Source organism: Sander lucioperca, chromosome 12 (assembly GCF_008315115.2).
Source record: "Sander lucioperca isolate FBNREF2018 chromosome 12, SLUC_FBN_1.2, whole genome shotgun sequence".
In the NCBI taxonomy this organism is placed as follows: Eukaryota; Metazoa; Chordata; class Actinopteri; order Perciformes; family Percidae; genus Sander; species Sander lucioperca.
In genome coordinates, this window is record NC_050184.1 from 1,560,993 (window position 1) to 1,588,461 (window position 27,469).

Sequence of the window (27,469 nt, forward strand, 5' to 3'; positions counted from 1 at the left end):
TTCACTGTGGGTTAACCTTTATTTTAAGAGCAACTTAAAGACTTATCCAGACACAGCCATAATTAACACAGAGACAATACAAAATAAATATTCACAATCACTTTTTTTTTTTTTTTTTTTTTTCTTCATCACCAAATAAATACCAAATATGTGCAGCTCAATATTCCCGGTGTATTGCAATGTACTCAAAAATAGTTTGTGAAAATAAAAAAGGGGAAATCATATAAACAGAAGCACCGAAAAAAAAAAAAAAAAAAAAAAAAACATCTTTAGAAAATTATTAAAAAACTTTCAGTTACAAAATATTTGCACTTAAAAAGATCCCAGTATTTTAAATAAATAATAAGATATATAAAAACAATTCATAGTTGATATCTTAAAATATTTCCTCTTTGTTCAACAATGCAGAGGAAATGATTTCCTTCTCTTTGTTTCCATTTAAAATCTTCTCAGGTAGCATTTTCTTTTTTTAAATAACTTAAAAGAATAAATAGATAATGAGTCATAAATAGGTCAACATAAAAAAATAATACAGCAGACATGAATGAATACGTTATTAAACCAACATTTGCAAAGGACTTAAATAGTAACACAGCAATAGTAACAATGAATCTATAAACTAGTCCCTGGAGGTGCAACATCACTATGCTCATATAGAATACTATCAACATTATTGTGGAGTGGAGACGGGGTGTGTTCACTAACTAACTCAGACTCTATACTGCATCCTGACTTTGTTCTGTGGATACCTCGCCCACAGTAACTGTTTGATTCCATAGTGCTAGCACACTTTGCGTCCACGCCCTAACCTGTTCCACGCTCATACCATCGTAAAGATACATGCAAACGGCAAACTAATGCATAGAACGGATGACAGAGTTCCAAATGAGAAGAATGAATTACATACAGTATCTAAAGGGGTTTCGGAAAGAAAGATTGATGTCACGGCGACGCCCTGTGTTCCTCCCGTCTGTCACACCTCGATGCCCTTCACCGCCTGGTTGATGGACTCCAGCAGAGCCCGGTTGTCCGGGTTCTGGGTGCAGTCTTTATTGGTGAACATGTGGGTCAGGGTTTCCACGTAGCTGTCCAAGTTCTGCTCTGACAGCGGCTCCTGCTGAACACACACAAGTTCAAAAATAAAGATTTAAAAAAAAAACTATTTTTTTAATGAACGGATTAAGAAAATGGATTATCCTATGCGTTGGAGGGAATTATTTCATCCATCTAGCTGTCCTCAGGTTAAATTTGACCCATTTTCAAAAAGTTTCTAAATTTATATCAGAAGTGTGGGTTTTTCTTTCAACCAAATTATCATAAAAAGGTAACGTGGATGGTTCCCTACAGCGCTCTTTACAAATAAATGAATGATCACTCACTACTTTCATTGAAAAAGTGACTAGAGAAGTGTCGGAGAAAGGTTCCAAAATGTGGGCCGAAAAAACACAAAACAACATTAAAACGCGCAGAAAGAAAGTGACAATTTTGGAAATTTTGGCCCAGAAACGCAAAAAGTTGCATGGTCGACGGGAAGACAAACACAAGGGTTAAAAGATCTTGTTTGTACTGACCATGGCGGGCAGGCGGATGTTGGCCAGGCTGCGGATCAGGGCCTGACTCAGGCCCGACAGCTCCAGGAACAACGCCTCATTCCTCTCCTCGATATGTTGGTTCTCCTCCTCCATGCTCTGCAGGTTCTTCTCCATCGAAGAGATCTGAAGCAGGGGCAGACACAAAACTCTACTAATGCATCCATGAAGCTGATCCAGTTCAGGCTACAGGCTCCAATCACATGGCGGCGTCTGCCGGATGTTACGCCACTTTCCAAAACGCATCGGGTGTCTGATCTCACCTGAGTGTGCAGGTTCATCACGTCGGCCTCCATCTCGGAGTTGGACTCGCTCAGCTCGTTGATCTCCTGGTTGAGCTGCTTGATGTCCTCGTCGTTGTCCAGAACTGAGTGAGAGACACGCAGTGAGCAAACAGAATAGCAAGACAACTAGTCAACCCTAGCCACCCCATGCATTTCCATTCCAGGCCCAGAGCGGTGCTACGTTTTAAACATTGGAGATCATAACATCTGGGCTCCTGTCTCTGAGTCTGTGCATGTTAACATTCGGACGCGAGGAACATTTGATGTTTTGATGTCTCCGTGTCTTAGAGTTAGTAGTAACAGTAATCGTTTGGGGGGGACACGCTATTAGGCAGAGGTTGAAAGGACCGTCTCTTACCGTCACTGGCTCGGAACTTGGCAGTTATATACTCGTCTCCGGGGAATTTGGCTCTCTTCTTGTTGGCCGACGCTCTGGGGCAACCTGACAGGCTGAGAGGAGCAGCTGATCAGATATAGAGCTCTTAACATTCTAACAGCATATAAACGTAGTAGCATTTTTGTCTGTAGTGGTAGAAAATAGTGGACACAGTTAGTGGACGACTAAAACTGTAGGCATAAAGTGTAAGCTGCGTGTGAGTCAGGACACCTGCGGTGTGTCAGGAAGCTGCCGTTAGCGTGGCCCGAGCCATCGCAGCCCGGCGTCGGGCACGTCGGGCCCTCATTCTTGAAGGCCTTCCAGGAGAAGGGAGTGCCATTAAGGAGACCTTCCTTCTGCCGGCGGGCTGCCAGCGGACAGCCGTAGGCACTGCGGTGCGTGGCGTACTTCCCGCTGATGTGGCCCAGACTGTCACAGCCGGGAACTGGACACCTGGACACAGGCACAAAGCACCATGGGACGGTGAGATGGAAGCTGGCAAGAGGCTGGCACAAGACCAGCACATCAATCCACATTTGGTGTTTCAGTTTTACAATTATAATTATAAACGACTATTACCCTCAGTTCCATCCCTGAGTTCATTCAAATTACTCTCCCATTTACGTTTGACTGAATTTCACCTCCTAACATTTCATCTATCAGATCAAAGCTATCATTGACGTTTCATATTCCATACATCTAATAAAATGATGCAAAGTAAGCTTTAATTGAAAAAGTGAGCAAGTTGTTTGCTCCTAGCCCTGATCTTGCGGCAGCCGTGCTGAAGCGGCTGGCTAACGTTAGCGTAGCTTGGCGGTCAGGAGATAACGTCGCTCACCTCAGCAGCTCAGAGTCTTCTTTGTCGTCCTTGGTGGGGGTGGATTTGACCCCGCTCTTCTTGGCTCGAGGGCATCCGGACAGACTGGCAGAGAGGAACAGAGAGGACCAATCACAGTGTCCGCCTGTACTACAGAGCGAGCGATGGTGCAGCAGCAGGCAGAAACAGCAGAAGAGCTCCTACCTTCTATGTGAAGCGTAGTTTCCTGTGATGTGGCCTGATCCATCACAACCTGGAGTGGGACACCTGAGACACACACAGACGCTCCATCAGCCCACATGCTTATACTAGGAGCAGACTGCTTTTTCTCACTAAATAGTTAGGGCTCATTGTTTTTTGGTTTTGATTTTTCAATATTGGACTTAATTATGATTGCCTTTGACTATTTTTAATATGAGTGTTACAAGGAGAGCAGGGACAGAGGTGTAGCTGCAGACTGAGTGTTCAGTGAACATGTTGGAGGTGAGAGACAGGAGAAAGCAGACATACTTTAGTTCAGCTGTGTGGGCAGCCATGAGGGTCCGAAGTGATTTATCAGCAAGAGGACAGCCTGACAGACTGGAAGATAGGTTAGAGAGAGAACGTCAGAAAACCAGACTGAGAACAGGATGTCTGAGTATGAGTGAAGGAAAGAGAACTGCCAGAACCTGAACTGAACTACAGAGCCAGGACACACACAGAGAGGACACCAGTCACTTTAGTATCTGATCTCTAACGGAGTGGAGGAGCTGGGTGTGTGTGTGTGTGTGTGTGTGTGTGTGTGTGTGTGTGCGTGCGTGCGTGTGCGTGCGTGCGTGTGTGTGTGTGTTCTTGTTTAACTATATTCGTGGGGTCCAGGAATACAGTATACTTGTGGGGTCCGGACAGCTTTGTGGGGCCAAAATGCTGGATCCCACAAATTAGGGTTAGAATTAGGTTAGGGTAAGGGTTAAGGTTAGGCATTTAGTTGTGATGGTTAAGGTTAGGGTAAGGGGCTAGGGAATGCATTATGTCAATGACGGGTCCCCACAAAGATAGTGAAATGCACCAGTGTGTGTGTGTGTGTGTGTGTGTGTGTGTGTGTGTGTGTGTGTGTGTGTGTGTGTGTGTCTGTCATGTTCCTTCTCTAGGTGTTGAAGGTGCTGACATTAGAACTGAAGAGGCCACATTTGAATGGAGTGGATGGGTCATATCAAATCATCTGAAAATAGTTTTGCTCTTTTTTAAAAGAACTGCGGTGAAGTTCCTCCAACTCGTAAAGACCAATTCAGACCAAAGATTCTCGAAGAGACCACTTGAAAGTTGCACGTTTCCGGTCTACAGCGTTCTGAGAGCTGCCAGTTTACACCAATAAGACGTGACAAGACGGTGTATCATCTCCATAGCAACAACTCTCTCTACTTCCGTTCTAACTTCAGACTTTTCAGGCTATTTTGTAGCTGGATATCATTTGTAGCGTCTTAAAATATGAATGAGGATAGTGACAGTGTAGTCGCACTTTGCCAGACCTTCCTCCACTGGACTGCGGAGGAAGGTCTGGCTAGTCCACACAGCATTCCGTTATAGGAGAAAACCGTCCTCTGGTTTATTGGCATTTCTTTAAACCAATCACAATCGTCTTAGACGGTGCTAAGTGCTGTAAAATAGCCTCGGGAAGGAACTTGTTTTGGTGGAACATGTGTACGTTCAGAAGTTGTTTTAGTCGTGCAACAGAAAACTCAGATTAGACAGATAGTCTGAGTAGCAATTAACCATAGCCCTCATAAATCCACCGCAGTTTAGAACGCCAACACAAAGACAGACGAAGGTGATGGATATCCGGTTGAAAAAAAAAGACATACGGCAAAATTTCCGCCAGCAAAGGAGCAATCCCGGAAGTAGAAGGTCGTGGATATAGACTAGTGATAGCAAGATATTTGCTACAGCTGCATTTCTAGTAGAGATGAAACAGAGAAAACAACGTTTCATTTCTTCACCGCTGCTCGCTCTCTTCAGTCACTCTCTAGCTGGCTCAACCACATACCGTGCTCACGGCGCTCGTTGACGCTGCCATTTCCACCAGTTAAGCGTTTGTAACATAGAAATAAAATGAAATAGAATTCTGGATCCTTTTATTTCTATAGTTTGTAGCTGACTCGACCAGCTGACTTCTCTATTGACTGTTGAAACAGGTGACGTCTCTTACGTTGTAAAACCAGCCTCTGGAGACTCGACCAGCTGACTTCTCTATTGGCTGTTGAAACAGGAGACGTCTCTTATGTTCTAAAACCAGCCTCTGGAGATTCGACCAGCTGACTTCTCTATTGGCTGTTGAAACAGGTGACGTCTCTTACGTTCTAAAACCAGCCTCTGGAGATTCGACCAGCTGACTTCTCTATTGGCTGTTGAAACAGGTGACGTCTCTTACGTTCTAAAACCAGCCTCTGGAGACTCGACCCGCTGACTTCTCTATTGGCTGTTGAAACAGGTGACGTCTCTTACGTTCTAAAACCAGCCTCTGGAGACTCGACCAGCTGACTTCTCTATTGGCTGTTGAAACAGGAGACATCTCTTACATTCTAAAACCAGCCTCTGGAGACTCGATTAGCTGATTTCTCGATTGGCTGTTGAAACAGGAGACGTCTCTTACGTTCTAAAACCAGCCTCTGGAGACTCAGCCAACTGACTTCTCTATTGGCTGTTGAAACAGGAGACATCTCTTACGTTCTAAAACCAGCCTCTGTAGACTTGGCCAGCTGACTTCTCTATTGGCTGTTGAAAAGGGAGACGTCTCTTATGTTGTAAAACCAGCCTCTGGAGACTCGACCAGCCGAGTCGCAGCCACACCATCAGCTGTTTGAGTCGAGCTGAGACGGGCCGTTTCGGTTCGGACCGCTGAAACCTTTCCTGCAACGTTTTAAAATGGGATCGTCTCGTCGCAAATCTTTGGTCTGAACTGGGCCTAGAAAAGACTTGTGCCAAATACATACTGATGAATGAACAGAAGAGAGCAGCCTGTCATGCCAGTGCTTAAAGTGTAATCTACTCACAGCCATTAAATCATGTACATGCAGTATGTGTGGGCATGAGTAAGTGCACTCATTATTCATTTGACTGATTGAATATTTTATAATAATGAAATACAAGTAGTAAATCATGTGCATAAATGAAAAACGGCCAGCCTCTGTACAGGCCACGATGTTTGCCAATCTGTGCTCTTATCCACCAGCTTTCCAACTTCCAACATATTGTACTTAACACAGCTGCACAGTTGGCCTCCTTGTGGCTTGTTTGAGCAGAAAAGGGACCTATTTTATTCTAACACTTACAGTAACACATCTACCTAACTACAGTACCTACATTGATTAGAAGTAGTAGTGGTACTCAGTTGGACAGAAACGTACCGGTGAGTACTGGTCCAATTCAAGCTCTGTGTCATGCTTATCTACATTTCCACAGGCTGCTATCAGATTTGTTGAGTCTTTCAGGAAATATGTTTAGTAGTAGTTTTTCCAGCATTTCCACAAACAAATCGTCAAACTGGAAAAATGTGATTAAATGTACCAATCACTCCTCATTCCTTATGAAATGATTCCAGTCAGAATCAACAAATCTGTTAGTACAGCACACCATAGATTTGTAAAGCAAACATATTTTGCTTATCATTTCCAGGTCAGAGTGCAGGTCTTACCTTCGATGTGATGCATAGTTGCCGGTAATGTGTCCACTGCCATCACAGCCTGGGGTGGGACATCTAGAGCCAGAACACACAATCACAGATCAGTCCGTCTGCCTTTGTTTATACTGACATCAAAACTAAGAAAGTATTTTATTGGGGTCAGTTAAAATAAGCTACAATTAAAGGGTAAGTTCTTTTTTTTTAAAACCGGGACCCCATTTACCCATGCATTGGTGTATTAGTGACTGATCAATCTTTGAAATGTGTCCAGTATTGAGTGAGAACTGTAACCAGCAGCAGTGAACCGGGCTGTAATGTAACCCTATAGGACAAATGTTTAGCGTCAGTTAGCATCCACTAAAAGTGCTGTTTTTGTCACTGACAGGCTCCGATTATTATTCTAAGTGTCTGACAACATTATGGAAAGGATCCCTACAGAGATAGACCTTTTTGTTAAAGAGTAAGATTTGTTTACACTGCACTATGTATAGTTATTTAATATTACTCAGTGTCACCTCACACTGTGACCTGTGCAATATGCCATTTCTTATTCATCTGTATATCTGTATATATGCTTACTCATCTGTTTACAAAAGAGGTGTATATAGTGTTCTTATTACTAATTTACTAGTTTACACTCTTTCTTATTTTTCTATTCCTACTATATATATATATCAATAAAGTCTATCCTAGCTTATCTTATTAAAAGAAATCCCCATCACCAAACCCACCAGACTCCATGTAAGTAATCAATACTTTTAGCGTGTATAGAGCCAATATATTTCCACATGTAAATGGGTGAATTAAGGGTTTATTTCAACCAAACCAGAGTGGTGATTGTTGGAACAGTGGAAAGACAAACCAAGATGGCTTCTGATTCTGATTTTGTTTCTGTCCACTTTGAATGAAATGTGTTTTACGATGATAAAAGTACTGATTATTTACATGGAGTCTGGTGGGTTTGGTGATGGGGATTTTGGGACTGTTTCATGTTAAACAAAAAGGATCTTACTCTTTAACAAAAAGGTCTATCTCTGTAGAGATCCTTTCCTTGATGTTGTCAGACACTTAGAATAATAATGTGAGCCTGTCAGCAGCAGGTGAACATTTACGTTACATTAGTTTCGCATTGCCAGACCTTCCTCCACAGCGCTGCGAAGGAAGGTCTGGCTAGTCCACACAACATTCCAGGATGGGAGAAAAACGTGCTCTGATTTATTGTCATTTCTTTAAACCGATCACAATCGTCTTGGGCAGCGCTAAGCACTGGACGGAGCCACGGTGCCTCTGCAAAAAAGCCTCGAGAAGGAACTTGGTAGAACATGTGCTCGTAAGGAGGCGAGCTCTGGAAATAAAATGGCTGTCGAGTGTGTGATGAGAATTTTCCTCAAATAAAAGATAAATATAATTTGATTTTCGGTTCTAGCTCGGATGATGTTTCCTGAATCAACCGGAGTTGAGAATGCTAACACAAAGAAAGCGGTAAATGAGGGACATCTGGCGGAACCTCCGGCGGCACCGGAACTATCTCATAAATGAAACGTCGTCGATATATACTAAGGTGAAATTGCAGCTTGTTTCTTGCTTAATACTGGACCCATCAATCACTTAGACACAAAAACATGGGAAAATAGCGTCCCGGTTAAAAGAAAAACCCAAGTTACCCTTTAAAATTGTATTCTGTAAGATTTTCATCTAGTTAATTGTCTGTTTAGTTCCTATCTATCAAAAAGTGAGTTAAAACAATGGTGAGTGAGCATATGACCCACTGATGAAAGCGCTTTTATTTGCTGCTTTGTCAAGTAATACAATCTGAGTGTCTGTGGCAACTTTCCCGCCTGCAATACAACTACAAATCCTGCTATGGCCACGCCAAGACCCGCCCTACGAAGCAGCTCGATTGGTTGGGGTTAGGCATTGGACCTCGAGTGGTTAAGGTTAGGATAGCTGATTGGTCAGGGGTTAGGACCTGTACAAATGGGGTTACGTTACCTTGCTTAAGCATGGACGCCTGGCCAATAAATGCTATTGGCATAGGCCATGGTAGGATTCGTAAATTAGCTTCCTGCCCTAAAATCAAAAGCAGCGCACAGTTAGTGACGTTTTTTACGTTATGCTACGTTTTATTGTATTCGGAAATTGGGAACTTCAGACCAGGAAAGATGCAAAGAAATGGTGCGTAAATCGGGCGCCTACATTTCATTACTGCTGATTCACAATGGCGGACCAACAGACAGAGAAAGAAGACCATTCAACTTTGAGTCCAAAGAAAAATAAACAAAAAACTGAACTCCAGTCTGTCCTCCATGTGATGAACCACCCTCTTTCCATGAAGTCGCTGTTCAAGAAGAACATTCAGGAAATAGCCACGCTGTAAACCACCTATAAAGCCTCAGAGCAGCATGGCTCTCATTTTCGCCAGCAGCAGCAGTCATGGCGCCGCCAGCGGTTTCGACATCTCCGCTAGCCCGCAGAAAGCTTCAGCGATTACCGTCACTTGCCATCCCGGACCTGCTCACCCGGCTGTAATGTTACCTTCGGGAGAAGGCAGCACCCCCAACAACAACCCCCTTTATTTTATCAATTAAGGCCGTACATTTTGTATGAACTCAAGAGTTTTTCTTCCCTGCACTTTCTGATGCTCAGGTTGGTTCAGATGTTAGCACTGTTAGCCATGTTGTGTTAGCTAATGCTAGCAATGTGGGGCGCCCCACTCGGGTCAGAGGGGACTTTCAGCCCTTTCCTTCCCGGGTGAGGCGAATAAGAGGAAAGCGGTTCCGTTTATATCACATTCTGCCTCAGTGGCTAGTACGGTGTTTGTGTCTTATGGTTATATATATGCCAGCCGCCGTTTGGCTAAGTGCACTAAGTTTACCCAGGCTGGGCTTGCACTGGCTAACGGCTAACTCGTTTGACTGCTGGCGCTACATGCTAACCGTGCTAACACGGTAACAGTACTGGAAAACATCACACCTCCCCAATAGCCTTGGTAAGTAATCCCACTAGCTGCGTTAGCACAGTAAACCGTGTTAGCGCGGTTAGCCACGTTAGCTAGCCGCTGCGCGTGTCCCCACACGGCCCGTATCTTCATGGATGCATTAGCTCCTAGCTGTTTTCAGTGTGGACTGGAGCAGGTGAAGGCATCGCGCAGGTGAGAGCTCCAATCTACTGATGTCAATCAGTCGACGCTGTTCGTTTTTGAAAGGAACTTTGGGAGATGAAGTCCCAGAGGCCCGCCTGCAATTACATGTTATCGCAACAACCTAACTCGAATCTTACGGACTGAAAAGTGAAAACAATGTTTTGAATTTGTGACTTACGCAAGAATATCTTTTTTGCTGTCTTTGGGCTGAAACTTGAGCTTGAAGCTGCCGGTGGTGACTTCACCGGGGTACTTCCTGTCCTCCAGGTTCTCCTGGTCCTCTTCCTCACCATCAGATGAGGTGTATGAGGGAGCCATATATTCCACCTGGAAAACAGAAACCAGGTCCAGCATTACCATCTGTCTGCGTATGCTCACAGTGAGGGGATCCTGCAGGCACATACCTCTGCATGGTCTTCCTCTTTGACTTCACTTGGTTTGGTGAAGTCCAGTGGCCCCTCCCACTCTGACAGAGTGTGGCCCTGAGACAAGGGGGCTCCCATGTGTTGAGAAGATGAAGATGAGGAGGATGAAGGCTCTGGAGGCTGCACACCCTCCCTCTTGGTCTTCTTCATGCTGAGGTCCAAGGTGCCGTTCTCATCCACTTCGATGTCCGACTCCTACAGGGTTCAGAAACACAGTCAGTGAGCCCAAAGTGTGCAAAGCATCAGAGAACATGAGCGTGCGTGCCGTGCACAGGATGTGTGTGCACCTTGGTGCAGGGCTCCCTGGGCTTGGTGCTGATGGTGTCTGGTCTCTCCCAGCAGCGGGTGGACAGGTTGAGGATGGCTGTTGCTGCCATGTGGGCTGCCTCTGCATCTTGGCTATAGTCATAACTACTGGAGGATGAGGCGCTCTTAGAAAAGCCTCCTGACACACTGTGGCTGGGGGAGGGGGCCTTAGGGAATGATTTAGCTGTGTGGGATTGAAGCAGAAAGAATTAGCTGGAACATCATACTGTATGTGTGCCTCGTTTTAGCTAAATGTGGCTAACATCCAGTAGCTGCTGCTGCATGCTGGTAGTTACCAGCTACAGTAATATCAGGTTTGTGTTTCGCCACGGAGCGGTTGTTGTGCATTGTAACAAATCAATCCTGCATTATTGGGTGTGCACTTGGCAGGTGGAGAAAACAAAAACTAAGTTCTGTGCACAGATGAATAAATTGCGTACTCAAATTAACAATGAATGCAAACAAATGACCAATTCCTGCTCTCAAATGAATAAATCATGCACAACAATTATTAATTTGTGCTCCCAAATTACGATCATTTGTAAATACCAATTAACAGAAAAAAAGCTTTAAAAGTATTGTTGACATTCTAAAATACATTTAAGGTACAATGTTGTTTACAAAATCTGAGGAATATCCACATATTTTATAAGATCCAAGAGGATCGTTTCCAATCTCCGTGGCCTGAACGCCTCATCAGCAGGGCCACACGGTATCTGTCGGCGCAGAGTTCCGCAGATAGTTTCTATTTTTTCTTAATACTACTCAGAATGTTAACACATCTCCACACCAAGCATTCTGGATCACCGCTGAAAAATCCGCAGATTGTGTTTAGGTCTGCTCATCAGTCCGCTTCATCTCTGATGTTTTCACCTCGCAATGTGGTCGTTCAACTGTTTTTTTCGTCGTTAAAACTTTTAGGGTGTCAGAGTGCCCTCTACCTTTTGTTGTTTATAGTCTCCTTTTTTATAGTTAGCCTTTGTATAAATGCCTGTTTTCATCTTGATAAAGACTGCGGAGACAACGATAGAAACACGCCCAGGACTTAATCAATCCATTCCAACAACAAAGATGAAGAAGAGTAGGACGGAGATACGTGGATATCATTTTGCATGTTGCCTGGAGAACAAAGTTGTGTTAGCTTCTACAAGTTGATCTATAACCTGCTTTCTCAGAGTTACACTTCATGTAGCATTTGAACACATGGCATGTCAATCTCCAGTATAGAAGCGAAAGGCTGGAGGCGAGGTGTGTGGCTCTTACATTTGAAGGCTTTGGGTGATGTTTCAGTGCTGCCGGGTGTCTTTGGAATGAGCATACGCTTTCCAAACACCTGGACGTCAAAGCTTGCATAGTCAAAAGACACCTTGGAGTATTTCTCCAGCTCCTTGGCCAGGTTAGCTCGAGGCGTGGTGGTCACTGTGTTGGGCCCGTAGCTGCCGTACTGAGGGATCTCCAGCTGTTTCACAAAACACATGGGCCTGGAGGAAGAGCCAGTAGTTACGCTTTATCCCTACAGTGACGTGGACATGGTTGTATTCATCCATGCATTTCAAATAGTGAGTAGTTAGCTGCCATGTCTCACCTGAGCACTCTGTCCGAGTTGGAAGAGGGTTCGCTGGCTGAAGCCTGTAAATGTACCTGCTTGTCCTGGCTCTTGTTCAGCTTAGTGGCTGCTGCGATGGGGCAGCCGGACAGACTGACAGGAGAAACATATCCAAATGTTTGCATTTCATTTACAAAACCCTCATGAATAGGTAGACATTTACGCAGACAGGAGTTTGTTCTACAGACAGTGTAAGTATGTGTTAGTATTATTAGATGAGATTGGTTCCCCTTGGGCTTTCACTCATTTTTCACTTTTTTTTCTCCACTCACTATTTTGCAAATACGCAATCTTCATTTTTGATCCTTTCCATTCCAAATATTTCAGAATTGGACTCCAAAGGACTCATTAACTATGTTTAGATTATTATTAAAAACGGAAACTCTGCCAAATCACAGACTTTATAGGATATAACATTGATGTCTATGGCATTATACATAGATTTGTGTTAGAACAATAATAATAATCTCTAAACTCAAATACAAACTTTAACTTTTTCACAAGTCCCTTCTTCTTGTATAAAACACAGACACATATTGTGTGTGTGTGTGTGTGTGTGTGTGTGTGTGTGTGTGTGTGTGTGTGTTATGAACCTGCGGTGTGTGTTGCGGTTACTGTTGACATGGCCCTGGCCTGTGCAGCCAGGAGTGGGACACTTCAGGACGTTCTCATGCATGGCCAGGACTACAGACACACAGCAGACACACACACTCAGGTCAGTCTGTTACACATCACAGCAGAAGAAATAAAAAAGTATTTGTGCAACACACACAGTAGTTGAAAAGCAGTAGAGGAAATAAATGTAGTGGTATTAGTCTTTCTCTAACAGAAGGAAGTAGTAGTGGTAGTACAATACTAGTAATACTAATGTTGGTAGTAACGATAATAACAAAAGTAACAAAATGTAACTCCCAAGATATTGAATATCACAATAAAAAACGGTCTGGAGGTTAAAATAGTGAACTCTCAGGGTGCTTTCACACCTATATCCACTTCCTTCCACTTCCGGGATTGCTAGGTTTCCGCCGGAAATTTCGCCTTATGTCCGTCTTTTCGGCCGGATGTCCGTCCCCTTCCTCTTTCTTTGTGTTGGCGTTCTAAACTCTGGTGGATTTATAAAGACTATGGTTAACTGCTCCTCAGATCTCTGCAGGGTAAATCCAGACAGCTAGCTAGACTATCTGTCCAATCTGAGTTTTCTGTTGCACGACCAAAACAACTTTTGAACGTACACACGTTCCACCAAAACAAGTTCTTTCCTGAGGCTATTTTGAAGAGGCACCGTTGTTCTGTCTGCACATTTTACTCCTATTCAGAATGCTGTGTATACTAGCCAGACCTTCCTCTGCAGCGCTGCGGAGGAAGGTCTGGACACGCGAGACTAGTTTTAACTAAACCCTAGCGCATTTGGTCAGATAGTCCGGTTGGTTTTGGGGTAGTACGAAAGCTCAGTGGAACTCTGGTGTGGACCAGACATCTGAACTCTGGTCCGCTTAAAAACGGGGGGGTCTCGATTCGCTTCCAAGTGAACTAGTTGAGGTGAGAAAGCGATCCGACCCAAAACACAGGAAGTGAACCAAATACAGAACATTTCCTAGCCTGCAGTTTCAACCTTCACACAATTCGCGGACTTCTATCTGATTTAAGGGACGATAACTTTCAGCTCCATAAGCATGAGCACACATCGCCGGTCGTCTGTGTGACATCATCATCTCTCTCTAATCTATCCTTCACTCGCTGTCTCTCAGCTGCTCATTGATCAACTTCTTCTAAAATAATATAAACACTGTAGCAGAACCAGAAAACCCAAGACTATAAATGTGGTGTCGCTCCGTTATTTCTGAGGGCAGAAGTGTCGGCCAGTTTCACTCAGATGTTCTAGCCAACAGACCAGCGACGTGCAACATTTGTTTACGATGTTTGTGGTGTTTGGCAAAGTGCAGTGTTAAAGTTAACCCAAACAAATGGAAAATGCGACAATGTTGCATCTTGCAGTAACTCTGAAAGTGACAGGATATCAGTCCCTCCAGAAAAACGCGATTATGCGATCGCATAATTCAATGCATAATCAGCCAAAGTCCGCATATTTATGCGGGGGCCGCATTTTTTCAAATACGCCGCACTTTCGCCGCATAAATTGCCGATTTCCGCGCAAAATATGCGGGGCTTGCATGATTTCATAATCCCCGCATTTTCGTTGCAAAAAAGACACATATATCTTAGCAGAAAGTTGAAAAATGTTGCGTTTACTTTACACAAGAGCAGCCATTTCCCCCTGTTGCCAAGGGAACGTTATGAAGTGACGTAATTACGCGACGTGAACATCATCGAAAAGCTGCAAACCCCGTGATGAAGCCATGATGAAACCGCAGTTTTTGCAAGCTCCCGCAATTTTTGCAAGTTCCCGCAATTTTTGCAAGTTCAAGCAATTTCATCGCATAAAATTGCATAAATATCCCGCATATTCCATCGCATTTTTTAAGAAAACGTGGCGCAAAATCAAGGATTTTTGCCCGCAACAATCACAAAAAAACTCTGCATTTTTCTGGAAGGACTGGGATATGCATGAGGAGCATTAGATTCCTACTGGTGTTCTGTGGCGTTGTGAAAGGTAACTTGTACTCACTCTCTGGAGGGATTCTGTCTTTGTGAGGACATCCAGAGAGACTGCGATGGTGAGGGTACAGCCCAGTAACATGGCCTGTCCCATCACACCCTGGGGTTGGACACTTCACCTCCTTCTTCTCTGAACACAGGATGGTGGGATTTAGATGTCAGCAACAATGAATGAAAGCACATCAGTAAGTAGTACACGGGCTGGGCGCTACCACAAAATCTGGCTCTGACCTATTATCAAGTACTACCAGGCCCAGAAATTGCTTTTGATACTGATACTATGATGTGTTCTGAGTCATTAAGAGTACATTTTCATTACCACTGAGGGATTTGCTAAACGTGAGGCATTTCTTGTTACTATTCTCTGGTAATGACTTCAGCACATGCAGGTGTTGGGTAGTAACGCATTATTTTAATAATATATTACTGTAATATTATTACTTTCCACAGTAACGAGTAGTGTAAGGGATGACAATTTCTGAATGACTTGCCCAACACTGGTTCTTAATGTTAAATAAAAATTTATTGGTAGTATTGATACTTTAGGTATGTCATTTTTATCATAAAGTCTACTGTTCTTAGATCCCTGTTTAGTTTGCATATACTGATCCCTAGCGGACATTTTAGGTAGTGCTTAGTCATTCTTAAGTTTCGCTTTCTATTCTCCATTTTGTTTTCAGTCGAACAAAGAGCAAGCTACAGTGTGCATACAAAACAGTTGCTAAGAAACAGTCCTTTCATTTAAGCCTTGGAGTTGATATGTCCGTGAGTAAAGATGCAAAATGATGTTAGAATGAGAGTTTTCATGGGAAAATTAATCTGTGAAAAGAAAATGTTACTTCAGTTGCTAGATGAATATACTGTATACTACACATGTTGGTAATTTGCTCTGCTTAGTAGCTTACTTGACGGGACATTCCTATTGAGGTTTGTGCTAAGTTAACTGTACAATTCACATGGTAATACTTACCTGAGTTACTTACCATGCTGGAAGTTATGCAACATGTAGCCTTAGAGACTATGCATGTGAACCACCACAAATGACGGACTTGGCAAAATACCTGGTCAGGAGAGAGATGCTGAGTTCTGGGTTTTTGAAAAAAAAAAAAAAAAAAAACGTGGAAAACGTCTTTCCAAGATGCTACGAGAGATCTCAATTTAACAGCCAGAGAGGAGCTTGACCTACTCACAAAGTGGCTCAGCCCAGAGTCATGCTCACCAGCAGTGTGGATCAGGTCACTTCATGGTCACAATCCAACAGCAGGTGTGATCATGATTTGGCAGCGACTAGAGGACAGTTACGTCTGTCCTTAGATGATTGAACATGCCCTGCTACAAAAACTGGAGGATTTCCCCAGAATCTCCAACAAGGACAGCCAGCTGCTTAAAGAGCTAGGAAATATACTTCTGGAGATAGAGTCAGCAAAGTCAGGCAGACACCTACCTGACCTGACATTAAGTGTCAGCCCCACCTCCAGCTCATCAGAACAACACATCTGAAAAGAATGCAGATGAACTAAACAATCAGTCTCCTATCCATAACAAGCCACACCATTTGGCAAAGTGCCATGAATTTAGAGGCAAGCATCTACATGAAAAGGAAGGCTTATTTAAAGGAAATGTCCATCTGCTCCCGGTGTTGTGCATCTACAAAGCACATGGCCAAGGACTGTAAGGCAGCTGTGAAGTGCAACGAGTGTAATAGCGATGAGCACATCTATGGATTAACCCAGGTCCAGCACCTTGGTCAATGGAGATTCTGGTAAGGGTGCCAGAGCACGGCGGGGAGCAAGAAAGTGGTTTGTTGCACAGAAATCTTTGACAATACTCTTGGGCCCAGAACGTGTTCTAAAATCTGCTTGGTTTACGTGTACCACACTAACCGTCCTAACAAAGCTGAGAGAGTGTACGTGGTGTTAGATTAACAAAGTAACCGTTCACCGGTCACTGAAATCAGAGTTCTTCAACCTGTTTGGCATCAATGGAGATTCATCGTCCTACACTCTAAAGACATGTTCAGGCATAACGGAGACTAAGGGGAAGGAAAGCCAGCAATTTCGTGGTTGCATCACTTGATGGGAAAACCAAGGTAGAACATCCCCATCTGTTAGAGTGCAATTTGATGACAGATCTGAAATTCTTATACCTGACATCAGACAGTACTTCCCTCATCTGAAACCAGTCGCAGACAAAATTCCACCACTTGACCCTAATGCTCCTATCCTTCTGTTGCTAGGGCAGGAGAGAAAGAGAGGGGATGACACGCAGCAAAGGGCCACAGGTTGGATTTGAACCAGGGCCGCTGCAAAGGACTCAGCCTACATTGGGTGCACGCTCTTACTGGGTGAGCTAGATGCTGCCCCATATGAGGGAACATTTATGTTGGTTTTATGCAAAAGATGTTCGTCAACGATCAAGCGGAACCAGCACCACCACTGAAGCAATGTGAAGAGTGTTGGTACTTGCCCATATTTGGTGTGTACCACCCCCAGAAACCTGGGAAGATTTGAGTAGTATTCAATTTAAGTGCACAGTTTAAAGGCATCTCCTTGAATGACACACTCCTCAGGGGGACCAGACCTAAATAACACACTGCTTGGCGTCCTACTGCGCTTTCGTAGGAAACAAGTAGCTGTTATGGTGGATGTTGAACAGAGGCTTTACTGCTTTAACGTCAGAGAAGATCACCGAAATTATCTCAGGTTCCTGTGGTTCCAGGATAATGACCTCAGCAAGGAAGTCACAGAGTTCCGGATGAAGGTGCATGCTTTTGGAAACAGCCCTTCACCAGCTGTGGCCATCTATGGCCTGAGAACAGCGGCCAAACTGGGTGAGAAGGAACACGGTGCAGACGCAAAGCAGTTCGACTTTCAACTTCTATGTGGATGATGGACTTACCTCTGTGTCCAGTGAAGGTGATGGCAGAGTCAAACATGAGACTTCACATGATAGCTTCAAACAGCGACCAGGTTATGTCGCCAGAGGAGAGAGCAAAGCACCGCAAAGATCTGGATTTGAGTGTTGACCCTCTGCCTCTCAAGCAAATTATTGGGGTGAGATGGGACTTCTAGACAGACAGTTTTACATTCCAAGTGGCACGAGACTTAAAGCCATTCACGCTGAGAGGAAAACTTACTGTTGTGAACAGCCTGTATGACCCCCTGGGATTCATTGCCCCCAAGGGAAAGCATTGTTTAGGGAGCTTTCCTCAGAGCCATATGAATGCGACAAACCTTTACCGGCAGACAGAGAATCACAGTGGAGGACGTAGACTGATTCACTCACTGATCTCAAACAACTCCAAAGTCTTATTGTCATGCACTCCGAAGAGAGAGATATACATCTTTTTAGCCGCATCAAAAATGGCAATAGCAGCTGTGGCCTACCTCAGGGTCATGGACACTGATTGCCAGTGCCATGTGGGATTCATCATGGGCAAAGCAAAGCTGGCACCATACCCTGCTCACACTGTCCCACGCTTTGAACTCTGTGCGGCTGTCTTAGCAGTTGAAACTGGCCCGAACTGAAGAAAGTGAACTGAAACCGCAGGGAGTCAAGTTCTACACAGACAGTAGAACAGTTGTAGGTTATATTCACAACAGCTCTCGGCGATTCTATGTGTATGTGGTACACAGAGTGACCCGGATCAGGAAGTCCCCAAAAGCAGAACAGTGGCATCATGTCAGAAACAGATCAGAATCCAGCTGATCACGGGACCAGGTTCATTCCAGCAGCCCACGTACGGCACACCAGCTGGCTCTCTGGTCCAGAGTTCTTGAGACAGACGGATTCAGGACACTGGATCCTACGAGCTTGTGGATCCATCATTGAAAGAAGAGATTGGTCCTCAAGTGACCACCCTTGTCACAAAGGCAACAGAACGGTCGCTTGGGTCATATAGATTTGAACGCTTCTCAAGCTGGCTATTCTAACTATTCTAGTCCTACACTCAGTACTGTACTTCTACATAAAAAATAAATGGATTTGGGTGATGAACATAAAATGTTGCTGTAATATATATATATAATATGTGACATTTACCAAACATAGAAAGCCACTCTTGCATACTGTATAATACACAGGAGCAGTGTTCTGACAGGAAGTGTACCTTTGCTGTAGTGCGGCGTACGGCGGGTCATAGCAGCAGCCTCGCAGCTCTTGCTGGAGCTGCTGCTGTACGGCTGGTAATCGGGCTGGTAGTCGTGCTGGTAGTCCGGCTGGCAGTCTGGCTGGTAGTCCGGGGAGCTGCGCTCCTCCTGGCCCCCCCTCACCTGCTCGGCCTTCAGGGCGATGGCCTGCTCCAGCAGCCCCAGGTTCCCCCGCGTCATATCCCAGTTCTCTGAGTCGTCCGTGATTCCTGAGCCCTCTGAGACATGGTCCTGCTCCTCTCCTTCCTCCTCCTCCTCCTCTTCCTCTTCCTCCTCCTCTTCTTCCTCTTCCTCCTCCTCTTCCTCTTCGTCCTCCTCCTCCTCAGAGCGGACCTCTATAACCACTGTAGTCGGAAAGGCTTTGCTGGAGTCTCGGTCCTCCTCTTGCTCCTCTTCCTCCTCCACCACCTCGCCTACTTCCTTCCCCTGCCTCTCATCCTCCTCTTCCTCTCTCTCATCTTCGTCCTCCTCCTCTTCCTCAGTCATAGGGCTGCTGAGCTTCTCTTCCCTGAGTGACAGCTCCGCCTCACAGCCCTCAGTGTGTGGACTCAAAGTGTACGGAGTGTCAAGCTCTTGGTGGACCTCTCCCTCCTCTCCCTCCTCTTCCTCCTCTTCCTCCTCCTCCTCCTGCTCTTCCTCCTCCTGTCCCTCCTCCTCCTCCTCCTCTTCATCCCTCTTCCTCTGCTCCTCTGTGGATTCTTTGGCCTGATGGTTGTAATCTCCGCTGGAGTATTGGTGATCACAGTTTTCCTGGCTCATCACATGTCTTTTTATCACCTTCTCTTCTACGATATTCTTCAGCCTCTCCTGCTGCTCTTCCTTTACTTCTTCTGCTTCCTCTTCCTTCTCTTCTTTTGTCTCTTCAGGCTCAGTAAGTTCTTCTTCAGGTTGCTCTGAGGACTGGTCCTTTGTCAGCAGCTGACCTTCCTCCTCCTGCTCCTTCTTTTCCTCCGGCTGAGGATCATGGCTGACTTCCTCACTAGTGTTGTCCGTTCGGTTCTCAGTCTCGGAGGTGAGGCTTTGGTTGTCACCAACTTCAGCCAGAGGACAAACTGCTGTTTGTGTGTCCTCTGTTGTCACCAGGGAGCAGTCTGCTGTGGATTCAGAGTTTAGATGAATGTCATTGTCAAAAATATAGTTTGTCTTTGTCATGTCATGCTGTCTTACAACTCGACACGTGTCTTGTGACTGACCTTGCGGTTGACCGTATCTGACTAGCATTAATGAAGTGAAGCCAGTAAGCAAATTCAGGCAGTCAACTCAGTATGCTGCTGCTCTCACAAGCCAACCAGTATATCCAAAAGCATCCTTTTCATCATGTGTACTTATAGAGTCATTTTGTTTTGTTTTTCAACCTGGACTGCTGTTTTTGCCACTGACAGACTCAGATTATTATTCTAAGTGTCTGACAACATTATGGAAAGGATCCCTACCAAGATAGACCTTTTTGTTAAAGAGTAAGATCCTTTTTGTTTATATGAAACAGCCCCAAAATCCCCATCACCAAACCCACCAGACTCCATGTAAATAATCAGGACTTTTAGCGTGTATAGAGCCAGCACATTTCCACATGTAAATGGGTGAATTAAGGGTTTATTTCAACCAAACCAGAGTGGTGATTGTTGGAACAGTGGAAAGATGAACCAAGACGGCTTTTGATAGTTTTATTTTGTTTGTGTCCACTTTGAATGAAGTGTGTTTTACGATGATAAAAGTACTGATTATTTACATGGAGTCTGGTGGAGTTTGGTGATGGGGATTCCGGGGCTGTTTCATGTTAAACAAAAAGGATCTTACTCTTTAACAAAAAGGTCTATCTCTGTAGGGATCCTTTCCATAATGTTGTCAGACACTTGGAATAATAATCAGAGCCTGTCCTATAGGGTTACATTACAGCTTGTTTCTCCACTGCCCACTGCAGCGCTCTCGCTTAATACTGGACCCATTTCAAAGATTGTTGTTCCAATCAGTTATTTAGACACAAAAACATAGGAAAATAGGGTTGAAAAAAAAAAAGTTACCCTTTAAGCTGTCAGTCCTCTGCTCGCTCTTTTGCTGCCTTGCTTGCTGCCACACTGCTCACCTGAAAGCTATGAAGCCCCACCTGCCATCGCTACATTCCTTTCAAGGGAAGTTGGTACGGTCATTTCTCGACGAGGTCAGAGCCTAAGCCCCAAATATCAGCTTTGCTGTCTAATTTGCAGAGATTTGCATTTATTGCAATGCAAAGCATTCCTGCCTTTAACAGTCCGGGTAAAACCTGCGTACAGAGTTTTAGACATGATGTAGCTCAGCTTCCTATCTGACTGTGGGTTCAGCAGTTTGCTGCTACGTTACAACTTAGCTGTCAGTGTTTCAGCCAGCCTCAGAATGATCAGGTTCAGAGATGCATCTCCGTATCCAGCCTCAGGTCTGTGTTGGGATCTGAGGTGTCACCGGCATAGGAACAACATTGTTCTGCTGCACAAACGCATTTTATTTTTTATTTATGTTTCTATAATCTTTGTTTTTTTGGTGAATTATTAGCTGTAATGTTTCATTATAACCTCTCTGCTTGGGTTTCACTCACTTTTTGTCGACTCCGGTCTGCTCTTTGTGTTGTTGTTCTTCTTCTCTTTGAGGTCTTCTTCTTCTTCCTCCTCTTCCTCTTCTTTCTGCGCCACCACCTCCTCCTCCTCCTCCTCCTCCTCCTCCTCCTCCTCTTCCTCCTCCTCTGCGGCGTCGCTGTCCGCTGTGAAGCCTTCCTCTGCTCCTGCCGTGGCAGGCTGGTTCCTTCTCTTGGGAGCAGAGTGGTTCTCCTCAGCCTCAGCCTCCTCCAGCTTCCTTTTCTTCACAATCGGGCATCCCAGTATGCTGAGAGCAGGAGGGGGTACAGAAGTGAATGCTAACATCTAACGTGCTCACTTAAGACAGCAAAATCAACAGCCTGTATTGCATGAAGCTTGGTATCACGCCCATAAAAACGGACCCAGCTGTTGTGCAGAAAGTTTGATGAAATACAGTATGAACCCTACCTTCTATGCCGCGAGTATCTTCCACTGACGTGGCCTTTGCCATCGCATCCAGGCGTGGGACAGCTGCTGCTGACACGCAGCAAGACAAATACACACTTCATACACACAAGACACAATTCACGCATCAAGATCAAGTCTTTGGTTGAAGCATTAAATCACTCACCTTAACTCCTGCTTCATCTCTTGTCCCGTAGGTTCCGACGACACTGAGAGTGGAGCAGCACAGAGTCAGCAGACGTAGAAAGAAAGTCATACGAAAGCTCCGCTTTACTCATTTACACATTTTTTTTTGGACACACACTGTAAAATCCATCCTTGTGCATACTTTTCTGTCTCCGTGAGGTTTGTATAAAACTTGTGAGCACGGCTGAGTTAACAACCATTGCTCTGGGAACCAGACCTCCAGGGACCCAAAGAGAATATGTTTGGTAATGTGCCATAAAGTCACAATAGCAATTGACATGATAATTTAGGCCTTTAGGCAACGTGTGTGTGTGTGTGTGTGTGTGTGTGTGTGTGTGTGTGTGTGTGTGTGTGTGTGTGTACTGACCCCGGTTGCCTTTGGAGCGGGTTCGTGTTCGTGTCTCTGTAGTGTCTTGGCTCATCTGAACAGAGGGAGGCAATTACAAGTGATGATTCTGAGGTGCAGCACTAGATAGATAGACGACAGACAGACAGACAGACAGACAGACAGACAGACAGAGAGACAGATAGATATATACTTTGATGCTGAGGCTGTCCTCTACAGTTGATTGGCTCTCCCCTGGTCCACCGTCGGCTCAGTGTCTGACCTTTGAACTCATTTTACGTTGGAACGCACTGAAACCCTTCACTGTGAGCTGGGGATGAAAGAGAATTATTTTACAATTATTAGAAAAAAATTACCACTTTTTGAGGCCAAATCTACAGATTTTTTTTTTCACATAACGGTCAATTTACTGGGGGGGGGGCAGCTATGAAGCATGACAGCAAACAGACAGACACTATGGAAAGTAAATGGTTTATATCATATTTAATTATATGTTTTATGATGGTACCGAACTCTCCATTAGACCCTTAAACAAAAACAAAGAATAATATGTATTTTATCAAAGCTATTCAAATAGAAGAAAATAAAATGACGGCCATAACTTCAGTCTGGAGATTCCTCTGAATACAAAGGTGTGTCATACACTGACAGTGTGACAGCAGAGGAGTCTGCTGGGAGACTTAACAGTGTGTGGACTGCTGTAGGCTACATTTAGCAGAACATTTCACACACTAAACAAAATGCCGATATCACGTAGAGAGCGGTGAAGTGAGGCTTTCTTGTGTGGTGACAGGAGAGATGTAGGCCGGGCTGCTAACCAGGACAAGGCCTCTCTCCTCTCCCAGGTCTGGCACACTGACAAACAACAAAGCATACAAAGGCCACCGGCGTTCCGCGGCTCTCACTTTTAACTAAATTGACTGCATCGACACCGGGCCGCCATTGTAGGCTATGGGCCGGAAATAACGAGCGACAATAATAATCTATTCGGACCGTGCTTATATTCTTCTCCACGGAAGGAAGGAAAGCCGCCACAAAGCCTGCTGACATCCGCGGTGGGCTAGCTTACATATCGCTTCATCCCGTCCTCTCTGCTAGGGCTCGGCGTGGAATCCACCGTAAGGCCCGCAGCCAAGGCCCCAAAAATACCGACAAATAAGTGCGCTTCACGCTCTTTGTCAGAGAGACATAAAGCCTTACCTTACCCTCCCCTCCCCCTCCGCTTCGACATCTCCGGACTGGCAGACAGACGGTCCCTGAAACGCTCTCCAGTGACTGCAGGCAGCACCGGCGGCAGCACAACCCCGACGGAACGGACTGATGAGCGGGACAGCAGCCTCACACTGAGCCCAGCAGTCCGGAGCAGTTCAGCACCCCGGACAGAGACATCCGAATCTTCAGCACCATGGACAGAAGCCCCGCTGCACTGCCGCCTGCAGGAGCACAGGAGCGCTGCAGCCGGCCCTGCCTGCACTCCCGCTCGGCTCCGTTCGGCTCGGCTCGGCTCGGTCCGTGGGCTGCTGGAGGAGGATGTCTCCAAACACACTCCTCTAGATGACGAAGTAAGATGCCCTCAGTGACTTAAAACCAGCTGGATATAGTTGCACTAGTAGTGGAAGTACTAACAGCTAATGCTACTGCTGCTGCTGGATACTGTACCCGTGGAACAAATTCATCAGCCAGTCACAGTACCTTTTTTTTCTAGATCATCCAATCAGAGAGCAGAGCTTTGTTCCTGTGACCCAGATCAGCCAATAAGAACAAAAGACAGTTTTGTAAACAATTAAAAAAAACATCAACTCTAAAAGGTAAAGAACAAAGGAAAAGTTGATGTTATCAGCAAGCATTTTCAAAAAGGTACCTTTATCGATACATACATTCATTGTATATTTGTTATATGATTTTGTATATTCATATGATAGCAAATTTTTAAAACATTCTTATTTATTATTTCAAAACGTCATGTAACCAACAGCACAAGTGTAGGGGCTAGCAGTTAATTAATAACACATAAATAAATAAGTTCCCATATCTGGGACATTTCTGCTGGGATATGATGAGAACATAGACTGTTAATATTAATAATAATATACAGTCTATGGATGAGAATGAGGAGATGTCGTCACGGCACAGCGCCCCGCCCCCAAAGACCGCCCCTTCCGCCATTTTGAGCTGCTCATGTTCATTGTTTGTGTTGGTTGCGGAGGTCTTTGTTGCAGTTCTGTTTTGCACTTTCACCTTCTAGATAATTCACTATTTTAGGATGCCTGGAACACACTGCTGTGTAAAAAAACTGCTTCAGTTCCACACACGATTTTCGTGGAAAGCGTAGGGACCATGTGTTACAGTTTTTTCGTATCCCTACGTGGAAAAAGCACGAAGGAGAGCATGTGTCCGATGTGACAATGAGACGTCGGATGTCTTGGGTGGCTGCAATTAGAAGAAAGGGCATTACTTTCGACCGCATCTCCCAGTCGATGAGGGTGTGTTCTCTGCATTTTCATTCGGGTAAGTTCTCTTAAAATGTCTTTAAATGTGTTAGTGTTGTCGGCTCTTAAAGCCACGAAGTGCACCTAACGTTGTTGCTAAGCCTGCTAAATAACTACAGTGCTAAGCATAAGTGAATACATCCATGCTAAAGTTGACTAAAAAGAGGAATACAAAAATCATACTTTGGAAATTGATCTTAATGCCTTAATTAAAAAAAAATGAGGAAAATCCAACCTTTAAGGACACCAATTTTCTAGAATTTCTATTAATCTATCATAAATAAATAAAATGTTCCTTAAAATACAGGGGGCATAAGTATACATATGTTAAATTCCCATAGAGGCAGGCAGATTTTTATTTTTAAAGGCCAGTTATTTCATGGATCCAGGATACTATGCATCCTGATTGAGTTCCCTTGGTGTTTGGAATTAAAATAACCCCACATCATAAAAAAAAGAGGAAAAATCACCATACCTAGAGATTGGCATGTGGTGCTTTCCATGAGATCATCTCTCAATGCAAATCAAACCAGGCTAACTGAAATCAAACCATGCCAATCTCTAGGTATGGTGAAGGGTATGTGATGATGTGGGGCTATTTTAATTCCAAAGGCCAAGGGAACTTTATCAGGATGCATAGTATCCTGGATCCATGAAATAACTGGCCTTTAAAAATAAAAATCTGCCTACCTCTATGGGAATTTAACATATGTATACTTATGGCCCCTGTATTTTAAGGAACAACATTTTATTTATGTACGATAGATTATTAGAAATTATAGAAAATTGGTGTCCTTAAAGGTTGAATTTTTCCTCATTTTTTAAATTAATTTAAATTTAAGATTTATTTTTTTTTCCTCTTTTTAGTCAACTTTAGCATTGGTGTATTCACTTATGCTTAGCGCTGTATCTATCAAACTGTTGTCCCCTCGTATCCTGAGCCTTTCTTCTGCGAGGTATTTTAATGTAATAGGTTTGCCAGTTTAAAGCATTGATTAAATGGATGAGTTTTCATAATCAAATGATTCTGTCCTAGGTAAACCGTCATATGAAATGTTGGAGAACCACCCTGACTGGAAACCATCTTTGCGGTTAGGCCACAGTGATGTTAAGAAAACAGATGAAGCGAGATATCAGCGGCAAGTAAAGCGCAGGACCCAGCACCAGGGACAGCTGTTGCTGCCGCAGCACCAGGAGCAGCCACCATTCCCGTCGCAGCACCCGGAGCGAGCGCCGCCGCTGGCACAGCACCAGGAGCAGCCACACCAGGAGCTGGCGCAGGAATGTGCACTCTGCCCATCTAAACGAGATGTTATCAACTGTCTTTTGGAGGAAAACAGAAAGCTGAAGGAGGAGCTTGAAGAGTACCGGATGAATGAGAACTATCTAAGTGGTGATGACAACAGAGTGAAGTACTACACGGGACTTCCGAATTACGTTATGTTTCAGACACTTCTGCTCAGTCTCACGCCATATCTGCCTCAAGGTAGGTTGAAGAAGCTCTCGCCCTTCCAGCTCGTCCTGTTGACTCTTATGCGCCTCAGACTAGACGTGCCGATACAGCACCTCGGCCGCCGGCGATGCCTTTCACCATACTCTCAGTGTGATGTACTCCCGGCTGTCTCCATTGGTGTCCTGGCCAAGCAGAGAAAGTTTATTGGCCAGTATGCCGCACCAGTTCGCGGAATCGTTTGGAAAGAATGTGGCCGCCATTGTGGACCGTCTTGAGGTTTTTATCGAAAAACCCTCAAATGTACTTGCAAGGGCACAGACTTTTTCTCAGCAGAAACACGCGAACACCATGAAATACCTAATTGTGATTACACCCCAGGGTGTAATTTCTTTCACATCCGAAGGGTGGGGCGGGCACTCTAGTGACAAACATATAACGGAGCAAAGTGGTTTCCTAAACAAACTGTCGCCAGGTGACGTCGTGCTGGCAGATGGGGGATTTAATATCAGGGAAAGTGTGGGTATGATGTGTGCTGAGGTTAAGGTACCTACAAGGGGTCGTGCACAGCTGGAGGCGAGAGATGTGGAGGAGACTAGGGCCATAGCACCTCTCAGGAGTCATGTGGAGAGGGTGATTGGTGATCTGCGGAACAACTTTAAATTCTTACAGTCAACTGTACGCTGTATGCTTCTCAAATGTGAAGGTGAAAACGTAATGGCGTTGGACAAGATTGTCACCGTTTGCTGTGCCTTGACAAATATGTGCAAAAGTGTTGTCTAATGTACTGTGAAATGACAGTTGGAATACATTCTTGAAACAACTTTATATGACTTAACAGTATTTATTGAGAACTCGCAATGAACAGTGTGTTAATGTAATGTTTTCACCATGTGCTCTGAAGAAATCACAATGGACAGTGCATTAATGTAATGTGCATGGATGTACAATCATCAAACACTAATCAGCACATGAAGGGCCAAACCAAGGAGTGTCAGCAGAAGGGGTGTCCACAAGCCC

At 44.6% G+C, this 27,469-nt stretch overlaps 1 protein-coding gene and 1 pseudogene across 7 annotated transcripts; one reads left to right on the forward strand and one right to left on the reverse strand.

Moving 5' to 3' along the window:
• On the reverse strand, nucleotides 1–23,992 carry myt1a (myelin transcription factor 1a). Of its 7 annotated transcripts, none has more exons than XM_036008169.1 (24): nucleotides 23,711–23,992; nucleotides 22,704–22,820; nucleotides 22,532–22,586; nucleotides 22,145–22,187; nucleotides 21,982–22,050; nucleotides 21,671–21,820; nucleotides 21,537–21,631; nucleotides 18,928–20,058; nucleotides 14,830–14,949; nucleotides 12,797–12,887; nucleotides 12,183–12,296; nucleotides 11,861–12,078; nucleotides 10,579–10,781; nucleotides 10,271–10,486; nucleotides 10,045–10,193; nucleotides 6,737–6,799; nucleotides 3,577–3,645; nucleotides 3,271–3,333; nucleotides 3,088–3,171; nucleotides 2,481–2,702; nucleotides 2,232–2,323; nucleotides 1,853–1,956; nucleotides 1,572–1,715; nucleotides 1–1,117 (listed from the first exon to the last, which is right to left on the reverse strand). In XM_036008169.1, exons 3-24 carry the CDS (start codon nucleotides 22,584–22,586, stop codon nucleotides 974–976), a joined length of 3,639 nt encoding a protein of 1,212 aa, XP_035864062.1. In that variant the 5' UTR covers nucleotides 22,704–22,820; nucleotides 23,711–23,992; the 3' UTR covers nucleotides 1–973. The 7 variants fall into 7 exon arrangements, with proteins under 7 accessions (XP_035864062.1, XP_035864059.1, XP_035864060.1 ...); XM_036008166.1 differs by having other exon boundaries at nucleotides 18,928–20,061; nucleotides 23,711–23,991; XM_036008167.1 differs by having other exon boundaries at nucleotides 18,928–20,061; nucleotides 21,982–22,047; nucleotides 23,711–23,990.
• LOC118496441 lies at nucleotides 21,371–27,431 on the forward strand (annotated as a pseudogene).
• Nucleotides 27,432–27,469: the final 38 nt, after the last annotated feature.